Source organism: Montipora foliosa, unplaced genomic scaffold (genome assembly GCF_036669935.1).
Source record: "Montipora foliosa isolate CH-2021 unplaced genomic scaffold, ASM3666993v2 scaffold_439, whole genome shotgun sequence".
Lineage (NCBI taxonomy): Eukaryota > Metazoa > Cnidaria > Anthozoa > Scleractinia > Acroporidae > Montipora > Montipora foliosa.
This window is the reverse complement of record NW_027179744.1, coordinates 107,501-122,500: the sequence shown is the minus strand read 5'-3', so window position 1 is coordinate 122,500 and position 15,000 is coordinate 107,501. Positions and strand designations below refer to the sequence as shown.

General features: G+C 38.2%; 1 protein-coding gene across 1 annotated transcript in view; it reads left to right on the top strand.

The window, feature by feature from the left end:
• The window catches only part of LOC137989096 (uncharacterized), a 44,153-nt gene extending 44,121 nt beyond the window's left edge, over nucleotides 1–32 (top strand). Inside the window, exon 25 of the mRNA XM_068834981.1 lies at nucleotides 1–32. This exon is cut by the window's left edge and continues 143 nt beyond it. Coding sequence (XP_068691082.1) covers nucleotides 1–32 — 32 coding nt within the window.
• The last annotated feature ends 14,968 nt before the right edge of the window (nucleotides 33–15,000 follow it).

Genomic DNA, 15,000 nt, shown 5'->3' with positions numbered 1-15,000 from the left:
TTTCCAACCGCAAAGTCACAATAGAATCTTGAACATGAGATGAATATTTTGACGAGGAGCTGGCCGGGGACGGATTTTGTTAGAAAACAAAAAAACACTAAGCTGTAGGGGCTGCTTGCTTGAAAAAGGAATTTCGTAGTACTTCTCGTGCGGAAGCATCAAATACGATTCTGCATTTTGTCGTTCTTTTGTCATCACGAAATACAGCATGATGCGGTAAGTACCGCACAGTTCCATTGTCATCACTCTGATCAGGTACTTCCTCTGCAAAACCTTTCTCTACATATTCGTTAATCGCTGTTTTGTAAGCCTTAGCTTTCACAGGGTCTTGCCTTAACTTTCTTTCAACACTTTCCAGGCGTCTCAAAGCTTGTGCATAATTACTTTCTAGCTTTGGAGGATCTCGTTTCCATGGTAGTCGCACCTCATAGTTATGTCCATCAAAGTTCAATCCTCTATTGAAGTCAGCAACAGCACATTATTCCTCTTGTGAAATAACAGGGTCTTCGATCTCTGCAATACCAATTGATTCCAGTTCCCAAAATCTTTTCAATGTTTCGTTAACTCCACCGTTCTCTACAACTGTCAGCATGGATGAAGTTTGCCTTGATTGCCGGTTTACTTGTCCCGTGACAATCCAGCTGAGGCAAGATTCCACGGCAACAAGTGACTCACCGGAACTACCTCTCTTACAGACCCCAGTCACAAATGAGTAGTAGTGGTCTGCACCAATAAGAACATCTACTTGAACTGAACCACGAGGATAACTATCTGCAAGAGTTAAGCCTTGAAGATGAGAGTTCTTATGGAAGTCCATCTGTACTGGCCCGAGAGGATTACAAATTTTGGAAATAGAAAGGGCCTCTATCTCCACCTTTGAATCTCCCTTAATTGGTGAAATGGTAAATTTCACTCTTTGGAATCTCTTCGTTTAGCTGGTTTCCCCACCTAGCGTTGTGACACTTAATAGCTCTGAGGGACCTTGCAGGTCAAGGGCCTCTGCAATGTTCTTTCGTATATACGAACGTTGACTCCCTGAATCTATTGATCACAACCTAAAATGGGAAGAAAATGTCAAGCAAACTTCAGCTTCTTGCTATCGCACTCTTGGAATCTTAAAGAAATTGAGGAACTTTCTTCCATTTCATATTCGCAAGCAGTTAGTTCAGGCCCTAGTACTTTCCAAGTTGTACTACAATTGTGTTGTTTATCATAATTTACCACATTACCTTGTTAAACGCCTACAAAGAATTCAAACAGCATGCGCGAGCTTTGTTGTAGGTAAATTTGTTGAAAGGGAGGATATTATAAAGCTAAGTTGGCTACCAGTTAAAGAACATATCGAATGGCAGTTGTTAAAGCTAGTTCATAAGGCGATTTATTCTCGTGAATGGCCAGGTTACCTGCGACTGAAGCAATTTATGCACAATCGAACGCTGAGGTCCAGTGCAGCTATGCAGCTTGAAATCCCATTAGTGTCATATATTTATCAAGACCAAGCTGCTAAAAGCTTTAACATTTTACATGGATGTGTAAGGAACTGTCTTGATTTTAACCAGTTTTCTAAGATGACTTTTAAGTTTTTAATGAAAAAGGTCAAAGATAATTTTTTAGCTTAACGTTTTTACTAAGCACTGTAAATAGATATATTTATTTTTATTATTGTATTTTTATTACTTTTTTACTTTTTTTTTTTTTTTTTTACCTTTATTTTTATTTTAGATGATATATTTTAGCAGATGAAGAGCCACCTTGTGGAAATGCTGAATGAAGCCATTATTATTATTATTATTATTATTATTATTATTATTATTATTATCTAGTAAAACACGGACTGTCATTTCTTGACCCTCAACAATTAACCTGGCCAATGCTGTCAGTAGGAGTGTTTCTCTCGTAGGTAATGCAGGCTTAGTTGAAGCCAATCCACTTAAACTAGTGTTGCTTAGGTGCCGAGGTGTAACAACTGACTGCTGCCCATGCAATAACCAGTGATGTCGGTGACCACAATTCGCTACAGAACACTTAGGATGGCGACAAATTCTGGAGAGGTGCTTGTGGTTGCTAGGTTTTAAACAACTGAAACACAGTTTGTTCTCCTGCACTAGTTTCCATCTGCCATCAAGTGATTTTTCATTAACACTGGACGAATAAATGCATTTACTGGAGTTTGCGAATTGAGCAAATATGTGGCAAATTTAGGGCTCTAAATTTGCTTTAACTTTGGTTTGATAGGTAAAGCCTGCGCAAACTTGAATGTTTGTTGTGTAGGGAATTTGTGTGCAAATGTTAAGGAAATGTAATTATTTGTTTGGCATTTGCGTGCTATGCAAATCTTTAATCTTTCCACAGATTTGCTCAAATTTGCTCCACCGCAAAGATAGCAGTTTGACCTCAACCGCAAATGCAAACAAATATGTCGCAAAACCAATAGTTTGCATTATTGTTTGAACTGATTTTCAAAGGATCAAAATACGTACATTTGCATTTTATTTACTCTCTTTTGCAATGGGAGCAAAAAGGAATGAATTGCCGGAATGTGACTTTGTTGTAAATTTGCAAATTTCCTTGCTATAAATATTCATATTTACCTGGGAGCAAATATGGTGATTTACATCATCTTCGTTTTGTTGTCATAGGCAATGTGCATATAATATTTGTTACACATTTTGCTGCTGTGGCAAACTTTCAATTTTTACATAACTGTTATATTATTGAACGAAAACTGCACTGGTATTCGGAAGCTCTTGAGTTTCATCAGCGGCAACGTCCTACAACGAAACCAACCAATGGTAAACAAAATGCTTGGGCCTTCCTCGTTCCCAGGATCTTTTCGTAGCTAGGGGCAATTGTCCACACATTTTGAATCACCCCGCCGCAGAGACCCTGGAAACGAGGTTTTGTGACGATGAAAATTTGGTTATCGACGGTTTGAAATTCGCGCGGGCGATGTGCTGTTTCCTCTTTCTTTTCTTTTTTCGGACGACCAAGGTTTTATACGGCGATTCCTTGACATTTGTGCGGGTGAAATGGCAGTAAGAATCGACGAAATTCGAAAGAAAAAGCAACGACCATTCAGGCCATAACGTCGGGAACCAGCCCTTATAGTTTTACAGCAGTTCGCCACAAACACACACGCCAGAGTCATGAATGTTGAATGGTTGGTCTTTGGAATGTTCTATGCCTATTTCAAGTCCACGATTCCCGCTAATTCCAAGGCGACCAGAGAAACTTAGCAACAATATACTTCGCTAGCTGCGTGACATGGAACCGTTGAATCTAGACTCATACAGCTGGACGTACTGGATTCTGATCAGGGAGTTCAGAGACGTTGTTCGAGAAAGAGTTACGACCAACGCCAGCAGCATTAATCAATGAAGAATTCATGGCAGAAATAGAGGCCTTCTTCCTAAAGCAAACGGAGTTCAACGAACGCTTGGAACAAAGGATGGCCGAACAGCTACATGTGGATTTAAGCAAAAGAGTGGGAAGATTCAAAACGTAAAGCGCCGAAGAGCAAAAGATTGCCGAAGGAGTTTCGGTAGGTCACCTCACTGATAATAACCTGAAAGTATACGACTTAAATTTTGTATAGAATATCCTTTCTTTTTCATAGCACGTTTCATTGCTGATTCATTGGATTGAGATTCGCATCATACATCCTTCCCTCTGCAAACATACTCCCTTTAGTAATTTTACATCACGTTATTAATTTAAGGCCATTTAAAACAATACCAATAATAAGGAAAGGCGTATGAATGATATGGATCTCTGCATCCCTGTGACAGCTGAAGTCTATTGTACCCGGCCCCTTATTTGCCACTTATTTTTATATGCCTCGTTCTTCAAACAATACTGTTCCTAGAACACATTAGTGGCCCGGGTATGCTATAGTTACATATATCTTTTCACAAGCGATGTGGTGTGCAGTGGCAAGGCTTGGTGGAATACAAATTTCCTGACATGGTTACCGTATGCCTTCACTGTTGTCTCATGTCCAAACAATGTCACACGTTTAGTATCTGAAGCCTTTTGTACATTGCTTGTGCAAGGATATACTGTAACTATTTCATATGACATGATATAAAAAGGTATCTGACTTGTTACAGTGTACTTGTCACTTTTTTTTCCTATGACATGGTATACCTTCACTGGTGTCTCATGACCAAACAATCTCACATGTTTAGTACCTAAAGCCTTTTATACCAAGCCATAAAAAATAATTGTGACGAATCAGAATACAGGGAAGACAGTGAAATAATAACTGGATATGCAGCCTTATTCCACCAAACCTTGCTACTGCACACCACATTGCTTGTGCAAGGATACATGTAACTATTTCCTATGACAATTGGTATACAATTGGAGGCAGTGTGGCCCAGTGGTTAGGGCGCTTGCCTTGAGATCCGGTGATCCCGGGTTCAAGACCCGCTCTGACCACTAGTTGAATTTGATCCTGGTTGTCCCTGGTTCAACTTCCCAGCTGCACTTGTAAATAGCCAACTGGTTTGCCTCCAGCCAGTTGGGATTCTTAACAGTTTTTGTTGTTCTGTTCTGTCGTTTCGTTGTGTTTCATTGTTGGGGAGCGGTCAATCAAGTATGTATTGTATTGTATTGTATACAAAGCTTCTCACATGTTATTGGGCACTTGTATTTTGTTGGCATGTACATTTACAGGTGTATGCGAGCCTTTACAAAAAAATCTAATTGTCTTTTCGGGTATTCTATAGTAAAGTACTCAATGCATTTCTCGCATTTCTCGTGGAAGATTATACAGCTACTATACATGTACATGTTGAGAGCTGGCTAGAGTTGATATTGTCAATATTTTCAATTTCTCCCCATGAAACCTCAAATTTTATTTGATAAGTACTTAGTATACATGTAGCTCACACGGTAACAACACAAAAAGGACATCCTGGAGAATTTTTATCAAAACTTTTGTTTTAATGAGCAGTTTTCTGTATGATTGCTCCACTGCTTTAATTGGATATGGTAAAACTCACAACATCATGCTTTTAGTGCTTTGTGGCCAGGAACCCAAGAAAAAAAGAGCAAATTATAGATGAAATACAAAAGTTGTTTTGAGTTGTAGCCATCAAACACTAATTCCATTTTAAAATTCATAAGAAACTCAAGCTCAGTAACTATTATTGATTTTATTACATGCACAAAATGGTCAATTTGGAAAGGTGGACACTTGTGGGAGGCTGTCACAGGCTTCCAGTTTGCAATTGCTTTAGCTTCATTATTCAGTCTCACTTACACCGGAGGATTGCTTATGAAAGGCAAAGTGGTGTGTTACATCATTCATTGAAATGTACATGCAGCTTACGCATTGATTGATTGATTGACTGGTGTGAATATTTTCCAGGGCCTACCTCAACCACAAGATGCAGTGCTGAAGGGAGTTCCTTTAGGTGCAAGAAACAGACAGTCCACTGATTTCAAATTGTGATGCAATTGTAAATTAATGTCTTTATGTCAATACTTGGGTAGAGTAGTGTCATTGTTATTCTGGATACACTGTATTAATCTTTTGACATGAACTGGGGTCAAGTGAATTGTTTCAGGCATCCGGTAATTATGGCAGAGTCGAATGTCTAGGGCAACAATCAGTGATTACCTGTGCTAATATAGGAATCGTTTCTCAATAATTTTTGACTAAAATCAGAAAGGTTTCAAAATCCTTTAAGTCTGAGAAAATTGTCAGTGATCTTTCAATACTAAATACATCAAACATAAGCCGTAACATGAGTTGAAGTGATATCTTTCTAATAGACGTATCTGCACGTGGCATCAATGATTGAAAGATGGGTGTAATATAAGTACCACTCAATTACATGCAGTTAATTTGTTATAGTATACAAATCTGTAGTATTTTCCATCTAAACTGGCGGGTGTCATGCCTCATACAGATCGATGTAACTAGTTCTAACCATGCAGTTAATTTGTCATAAAGTAGTACTTGTATACTAATTTGTAGTATTTTCCATCTGAACTGGCGGGTGGCACGCCTCATACAGTTAGATGTAATTTGTAAAGTAGGTCTAACCATGCAATTAATTTGTCATAATATAATTTGTAGTATTTTCCATCTGAAATGGCGGGTGGCGCGCCTCATACAGTTCGATGTAATTTGTAAAGTAGGTCTAACCATGCAGTGAATTTGTCATAGTATACTAATTTGTAGTATTTTCCATCTGAACTGGCGGGTGGCGCGCCTCATAGAGTTCGATGTAATTTTTAAAGTAGGTCTAACCATGCAGTGAATTTGTCATAGTATACTAATTTGTAGTATTTTCCATCTGAACTGGCGGGTGGCGCGCCTCATACAGCTCGATGTAATTTTTAAAGTCGGTCTAACCATGCAGTTAATTTGTCATAGTATACTAATTTGTAGTATTTTTCATCTGAACTGGCGGGTGGCACGCCTTATACAGTTCAATGTAATTTGTAAAGTAGGTTTAACCATGTAGTTAATTTGTCATATTATACTAATTTGTAGTATTTTCCATCTAAACTGGCGGGTGGCTCGCCTCATACAATTCGATGTAATTTGTAAAGTAGCTCTAACCATGCAGTTAATTTGTCATAGTGATGATGATGATGATGATGATGATGATGATGATGATAGTATACTAGTTTTAGTATTTTCCATCTGAACTGGCTGGTGGCACTCCTTATACAGTTCGGTGTCACTTGTAAAGTAGGTGTAATCATGCAGTTACAGTAATTTGTTATAGCATTTTAATTAATTTGTAGTATTCTCCATTTGAACTCGCGGATGGCATGCCATATATAGTTCGATGTGACTTGTAAAGTAGGTCTAAACATGCAGTTAATTTGTTATAGCATACTGTGAAGTATTTTCCATCTGGTTCTGTAGATAAACGTGTTTGAAGAACTTAGATTCAAGTACACTACTATAGGAATTTGCTTTCAAACAATGCTTAACAAAATTTTCACCACAGTTTGTGGTTGGTGCATCATTAGTGTAAGTTGTTTGATAATAGTATTGGGCGCAGTTTAGATACCAAACCTAATAACTTATATCAATTACATAAAAATACAATGTAGCATATGAATGAATGTGAAATGGCTGAGTCATTCTCCTAGCTGCTATTTCAACTTTCAGACAGGTTCGATTTAGATACTGAATTTTTCTTATATGGAACTATACTGTGCATATACTTGTGACGTATTATATGGCAGTTATTATGTTGTCCTAAGGTCAGCGTAAGTTTGTATTAATTCCCAATCAAATGTTTGGTATCTGAACTCAGCCTTAACTTCTCCGTTGGCTGTAACATTGCCAAGTTTACTGCGTAAGGGATATTTTGTTATGCTTTTGGGATTCAAAATGTGCATTCATCCAAATCAATTGTTGTATTAGTATTTGAAGCAAAATGAAACCGCTTCTGCAGGTTACATTTCCAAAATACTACATGTATAGAAAGGCAAAATAATTTCAACAATTTAAAGAGATGACTAATAACTGACAGAGGCCTTTGATATACCTTATATTATCGTTGCTCCGAACTAAACAATATAACTAATTAAACTTAATTTAGGATTTAAATACCTGTATATCTATCATAATTAGGAACTTACTGTCACACAAGTCAATTATTTATTAACATGAGTAATAATTTGCTGCTAGTTGTATTGCATTAGGTTGTTACTAATTTCTGCATCACGGTACAGTGTCTGTTTCGGCCACGAATTTGAAGAAAAACTTTGAGTAATTCTGTCATCTTATTTACCTTACCTACATTCTTTTGCATGTAACATTTGTATTTCAGGTGCATTTTGAGAATGGATTACTTTCGCCATTAGTTTCTAAGGAATAATTCACCTTTGAGTTCCATTGTATAGAGGCACTGTCTAAAGGGCAATAAAACAGCTTCATGAATATGCTGCAAATACTGTATGTCCATCCAAGTTTCAGAGCTATTTAATTGCCATCTCAATGTGCACTTGCATTATTAATAGTCAAAATTGGGAATGTGACATTTTATTGCATATGTTTAGATAATTAAACCTGCTTTATTTTATTATTGAAATGGTTGTTGTAGTATTCAATCAACAGAGTTTCAAGGGTATGTCATCTTCCATCTCAAGGACAATGCCAAACAGATTCTTTGATTACATTTGCTAATTTGAGAAAAAAAAAAGTGATGGAAAAGCATTCACCTCTGGCCTAATTAAAGAACAGTGGCGTGAAATCACATTTTAATCATTTTGCTATTACAAGCAAAAGTAATCTTTTGGATCACATCTGTTATCTTGACCAAAAGCTACATGTATATTGTTCATATTTGCTACTTTAAGCAAAAATGATATTGTTATCACATTTGCTACCGTGAGCAAAAACATAATTTTATTTTTTGATCACAGGGCTACCCGAGCAAATAGTCAAATTTCCTATCGTAAGCAAGCATGAAAACCTGGTTCTTTGACTGCATTTGGTATGCAGAGCAATTATGTGACAAAAGTCGTATTTTGGTTACATTTAATATCCCGAGCAAATTTCTACAAAAAATACATCCTTGAACACATTTGCTTTCCTGAGCAAAACCCTGCAAAACTACACGTTTGGCCACATTTGCTATTCTGAGCAATCTCTGCAAAAATTCATATTTGAAAACATTTGCTGCTCCGAGCAAACGGGTACAAAAACTAATATTTGCTCGCTTTTACCCACCTTGTAAAAAGGTGCAATGATGAAAGTTTGACCAAATTTACAACTTCAGGAAAAGTACTTGCAAAATTTTAGTTTTAACATCATGTTTACTACCCCTCCAAATGTCACAAAAAATACCATGTTATCCGTACTTTTACTCACAACAGCAAATTTAAAACAAATGTGGCATTTACGAGCGTTGCCATGGGTGGAAAAACTGTGGCAAATGTGATCTTTGCTTTTCAGCAAATCTAAGCAAACGCGCACAAACGTAGCATTTTCCATGCATTTGCTCCACATTTGCTATATGTGAAAATCCGTTTTTTCGTCCAGTGTAAACATTGGGCAATTTTGTGAGTCATGATCTGCCTTGCAGAAATTACAATTTGGCTGTGTTGGAGGGCGTGTTTCACCGAGTAGTGCAGAAGCAGTATACATCTCATTCTCACCACCCATTTTGGGAGATGAAGACTTTCTTCGGTTTTTTACCTTTATCAAAACTGTGATTGCCTGGGGTGATGTTCCGATTTGAACTTCTTTCTCCTGCTTCTTTGGACACAACTTGTCGGTTAAGAAATTTAAAGAACAATTCAAGGCCTATTTCATCTTCTTGAGTGTCTGCAAGTGTCAACTCCCATTTTTCCAATAACTGAGGTGGTAACTTGGTCTCAAAAAGGGGTAACAAAATACATCCATGGCTCATTGAATCTTCTCCAAGAGCCTCTAAAGCTCTAGTTCTGTTCATAAAGGTATCATAGAGATCTCTGAGGGAGGATGCATTAACAACTGACTTAGCATCCAACCTTGATGACAGATTTCACTAGAAATGAGATGATCATACGTTTTCTTCCATACCTGTGTTTAAGGCATTCAACAGCTGCTTCATAATTTGCTCCGGTTACTTCAAATCCGTTTATTGCTTTCAAGGCATTTCCAGTTAGCACCGAGCGTAGATAAGTAAACTTCTGAACATTTGGCAAATCAACATTGTTATGCACTGCAGCTTCAAACTGATCCCAGAAATTTTGAAATTTCAACACATCGCCATTAAACTTTGGCAACTCAATTCTCGGTAATTTCAGATTTGAGGATACACGACTGTCACTGTATGCAATATCCTTCGAGGAGTGATCTCCCACATCGCAATCTTTATTTAGGAATTCATGAGCAGCATCCACAGCTTTATCTACTTCACTCAGAGTTTTTCCCCATCTTCGGAGTTCCTCCTCCATCATATCCTGTGCAACAAGCGCGATTAATTCATTTCTCAGTTGAAGATAATTCTCACGGTACACAGTTAGCCTTTCAATTCTCAACTGCACTTTGATTTTGTTGCTTGCATTTTGACTTAGATACAAAATATCCTGAATCAACGCATCCATATCCATTTGCAAGGCTCTGGCTTTACGTCTAATTGAACTAACCTCCTGAATTTCAACTTCACTTTTCACTTGAAGAGGTTCCTTCGAAGCCTCGGCTAAATTCGAACCTTCCTTTAACTCTGGTGCAATAACATCTGACTTCGAATCATGCTGAGCGTTCGCTAACCTTTCCACTAAGACTTTTCTCTTTCCAGTAGTCGGCAATCCCTCTTTTCCAAGCATTTCACGAATTTGGTCGACTGTGAGTTGAGATAAGTCTTCCATTTTGCTCGAGGAACCGGTGGCCATGTGGTTGCAACTGATGACCCTGCGAAGAATTACAAATTTACTGCTGAAATATCTCCTTTACTCCGGCTGTGAAGGACCATGTTAGGAATCCACTGGACTCGGCTACACATCGATTTACAAAGGGGATGTATACGAGTGAAATGCTGCGACGTACAAAAACCTTCGATAACAAGAGCGGGAACAACAACGAAAGTCACATGACACTCTAAGTCCTACACACTAGGGTGGGGTTAGTATAACTATTCACGGGTCCAGTCTCTCAGGCTTCTTTATCAATCTTCCAGTACGAGTACGGGCTGTAACAAAAACTACAAAATAGCCCAAAATTGCCTCACACGCATGCTAGATTGTATTGTAACGCGAATGAGAAAAACTAACCGTGAAAAGGGCTATTCAAACGTCGAATTTCTGCCGTGTCAAATCAAGTGAATATATTATTGTAATATATGGACATAATTTCTTGATGACTACGCATTACCTGAAGCAGCATTAGCTAGCATTGAACAAGACTTTTTATGAAATAAATGCGGCACAATTAAACTCGACGTCTGAATTAGGTGTCGAAATTTTATCGAACGTAAGTCAAACTCAATTCAATTGAGTTCGACACGGCGGAAGTGCGACAGTTGAATGGGGCTTATTCAGCTTGAGAAGGATTTGTGAGCTTTCGCCATGCAGTTTCGAGTGTTAGTACTTGTCAGAGCGAATGAGCGAACCCACAAAACTTCAGCTCACAAATCCTTTTATCTTCATCAATTCGAATTCGTTAATTTTATAAAGCCAATTTTTCATGATTGAACGTCACCAAAGTTTATCCCCCCAGTTTCTTTTTTATAAACAATTTAATGTGCTACTATGTTAAAAAAAAAAAAAAGAAACCTTCCCGTTTTCCCCTCAGATTTCGAAAGAATGATTGCTTTAACACCTGTCTAGCAAAATTTTCAGCTTTGATTTTGATCCAAAGGCTGTTTTCTTTGAGTGTGAGAAGCTGGGAATAGAATGAGGGTAGAGTATAACTGTTCCAAGGCTACACGTTTTGGTGCTCATTATATCAAGAAACTGCCACACTTATAAACAGGTTATAATTGGTGATAGGCTCTTATATTATTTAAATTATAAATAAAATTGTGAAGATTGTTATAATTTTGGATGATAAGCAAACAAGCAAGCCTTCTTTATTAATGCCAATTAAATTTGATTATGGATATCTTTTATACAAAACACCTTACTCCTTCATGCAAAATCCTGCAATATACTTATTAAACACATTTACTTGCATTCGGTTTTGAAATCTTCTTGTTTGCGGTAACTGTATATACAATTTTAATACTTTTAATACCAGACAGAGGTAAAAGTGACACTTTTGGACTTAATTCATGGTAATCAAAATTGTTTTATGTAAATGATTACTGCATATGACACCTCGTATCCATAATGACATTTGATACAAAATTGACACTAAATAGACCAATTTCGATATATTAAAATTCAGTCCTAAACAAAAGGCATCATCTCGAGGCTGAGGGGAATAAACTCATACAAATCCTTATATTTATTCCCCAGAGCCTCGAGATGATGCCTTTTGGTTGGGACTGAATTTTAATATATCGAAATTGGTCTATGAGCAACCACGCTTTCCAAGTTTATTAAGTCTTCCAGAAAATTACTTACAATGAACACCGTCTGCAAATAGCGAGCTAATCTAGGAAGGCGGTGTTAAGGAGTAATTGAAGGCGTTAAAAAAGTCGATTTTGAATACATAATTTGCCAAAAGAGGAAAAAAGTAATAAAAACTGAAGAAAAATATAATAATTTATGATTGAATTATAATTAAGATGCCTTTTTTACTTCAGAGATAAGAGTACTAGTGTCAGCATAACTGTCCAGAGTTTCTAAAGTTACAAATAGTAATGCCTGAATTTTCTTTTTGAATATGTGCTTTGGTAGTCTTCGATAGCTTTCGGGAATCCTGTTCCAAATTTTAGCACCAACGATGGAAAAAGAGTTTTTATGATGTTTGAGCCTAGCATGATTAATATAGTAGTTACTAGAAGATGCTGAGCGAGTATTATACTGATGTATGTCTTGTGTACAAGTAAAAAGATTGCAGATATTTTGAGGTGCAGAGTTAGTGGTTATAGCAAGCATAAAGATTGATGAAAGTTTGAAGTAGAGCAATGTTGAGGTGCATTTTGTTTATCACGATTATGGACTATTGCCACTGATTTTCGTTCAGATTTTCAAAGTCTATGCAGATTAGTGAATAGTGAGAACCGGAATGACAACGACATCGTACTAATTAAGAACACTCTACTGTAGTAGGGTGTCGAAGTGGCTATCCACATGTACGCATTGCGTACCTAGCCATTTTTTTTTTTTTTTGCCAAATACTGTAACATGCAGTGTGAGAGACGGACATCTTGAGTCGCAATGAAAGCTTGCGTGGTTAATTTTGTTCCTTTTAACCCACATAATTGTTCTTTATCTTTTAGATTGTTGACAACAAGAATCTGATCGATATGAGAATTCTAAGTGTGATTCATGTGCTATTTCACTTATTTCTCGGAACGAGCGCCAGTACGGAGATCCGAGTAACAGCCGAAGATAAATCGACGATCATCGGTCAAACAATTGTAAAAAGGGAGCTTCTTGCCAAGGGCAGGGATTAGCTCTACTCCCTTTTACCTTCTGCGGTCGAACGCAGGAACTCAGGAACTCGGGAACTCAAACAGCAATCAACTTCTCACTTGCTTTAATCTTCTCTTCAGTTCTTACAACAGTTCCTAGGAATACGTTCGCTACAAGTAGTTGTTCAAAAGAGCACCTTAGATCGAAAGATTCGTTTACTTATTAGCGCTCCCGGTCCAGGCAACGCATTGCGATTGGTCAAAGGATTAGAGGCTTAGAACGTGATAACCTCAACTACAAAAAGGAGTGATTAACATGAACTACGAAGATGTACCTACGGCTGCACGAAACATGGTCCATGTTGATGACTTAAAAATTGCAGTACCGCTAGGTTATGAACTAGTCAATCTAAGACCAATCGCAGTAGTTGCTTGACCAGGATCACTACCCTAAACCTTCTGGACAGAACGTGACTTCTCAACTAATAACCTTAAAGTAACAAAGACTAAACCAACCGAAATAACAAGGGATTAACAATATTAATTAATGTACTTGGCTAATCCAAGCCCTAAACTAATAACGTCAATACAGGATTAATGGATTAGTACGGTATCGGAATTTCTACAACAATAAGGATGGAACTACAGGGTTGTTTCCTGACAGTACAACAACATTCGACCTAACTTTAGCTTAGCGTTACAGCCTTTATTTACTAGTATACACTAAAGACCAGGAGTACAGCAGTTGCACGACAACACGTACTAGAAGCACTTGTCAACAGAGTTCTTTTAGCTTCTCTAGTTAATTAACGCAGATGGATTAATCCCGAATAGGCAATATATCCTATTTTGTCCAGGTATGAATTAAATTGTTTACGAGGCCAGCACACGCACGAAAGTTTCCGTGAGAGACATTAGAACGCCTTTGTGTATAAACCTAGTTGTGTTTTAAGTTTCCGTGAGAGACATTAGAACGCCTTTGTGTATAAACCTAGTTGTGTTTTCCAGTACGTGCATTTTGCCTGGCAACGGTGTGGCTCCTTTGTTGAAGTGGTCACGTCCGTCTCTTAACATACTGTCTATAACTTCAACACAAGATCAAGTCTTTCCTGAATCATCAATAACTTCACACTACCTGGAGACAACTTCAAACTACTAGAAATAATAAACACACTTCACTCTAAAAAGCTTTGTGCCTTGCAGCACCATTCGTTACGCACAATTAACTTTAGCTGCAGAAGCATTTGTTACGCACAATTAATTTTAATGATACGACAAAAGTATTTAGACGCATCGTTAACTAATTTAAGAAAGACACAATTGAACACGCAATTTTTACTTCTTTAACATACCTTTCCCCTTAGATTGAGCGACTCCGGTCGCTCGAAAACATGAAAAAATTGCGAAAAACAGGCCAAACAGGAACGATGGAGTTTGCGGTAACTCCAAACGAGTTGTCAAACCGCTTAGAGGTGAATCACACAAAATATAAATGACAACAAGGGAAAAGGCATATCATGAGAAATCACGAGAAAACGCGGGGTACGCACGCCGAAGGGCTGCCCAACCCGGGGGCGGTGGGGGAATTGGCGGATTAAGAAAAGGTCATCACTTTCGCTCGCAGTGGGTGGGGCGCGGTCAAGGTGAACATGGCCATAGGGAGAAGGGTATGGAATGTACCGAAAGCTGACGGGATGCGCGGCAGAGGCGGAGGGGACGCGGTCATTTTGGTTGACGGGGAGAAGGCCAGCGCGACAGTGAGGACAACCCTGGACAGGACCCGGAGTACGAGAACACTCGAACCAGCGGAGAAGGCAGTGTTCATGGCAGAACTGCCGACAGCAGGGGAGTTGACTAGACGGGTACGGGGAAGTTTGATCTGCACCGAAACAAATGACGCACCGGTGCAAATAAGCCTGTAAGCGGCGCTCATCACGCCGCCAATTACGATTGGCGCGTCGCTTCGAGCCCGATGACATTGAAAAGTTAAAGATAAAATAACAATGGGTAGTGGTGG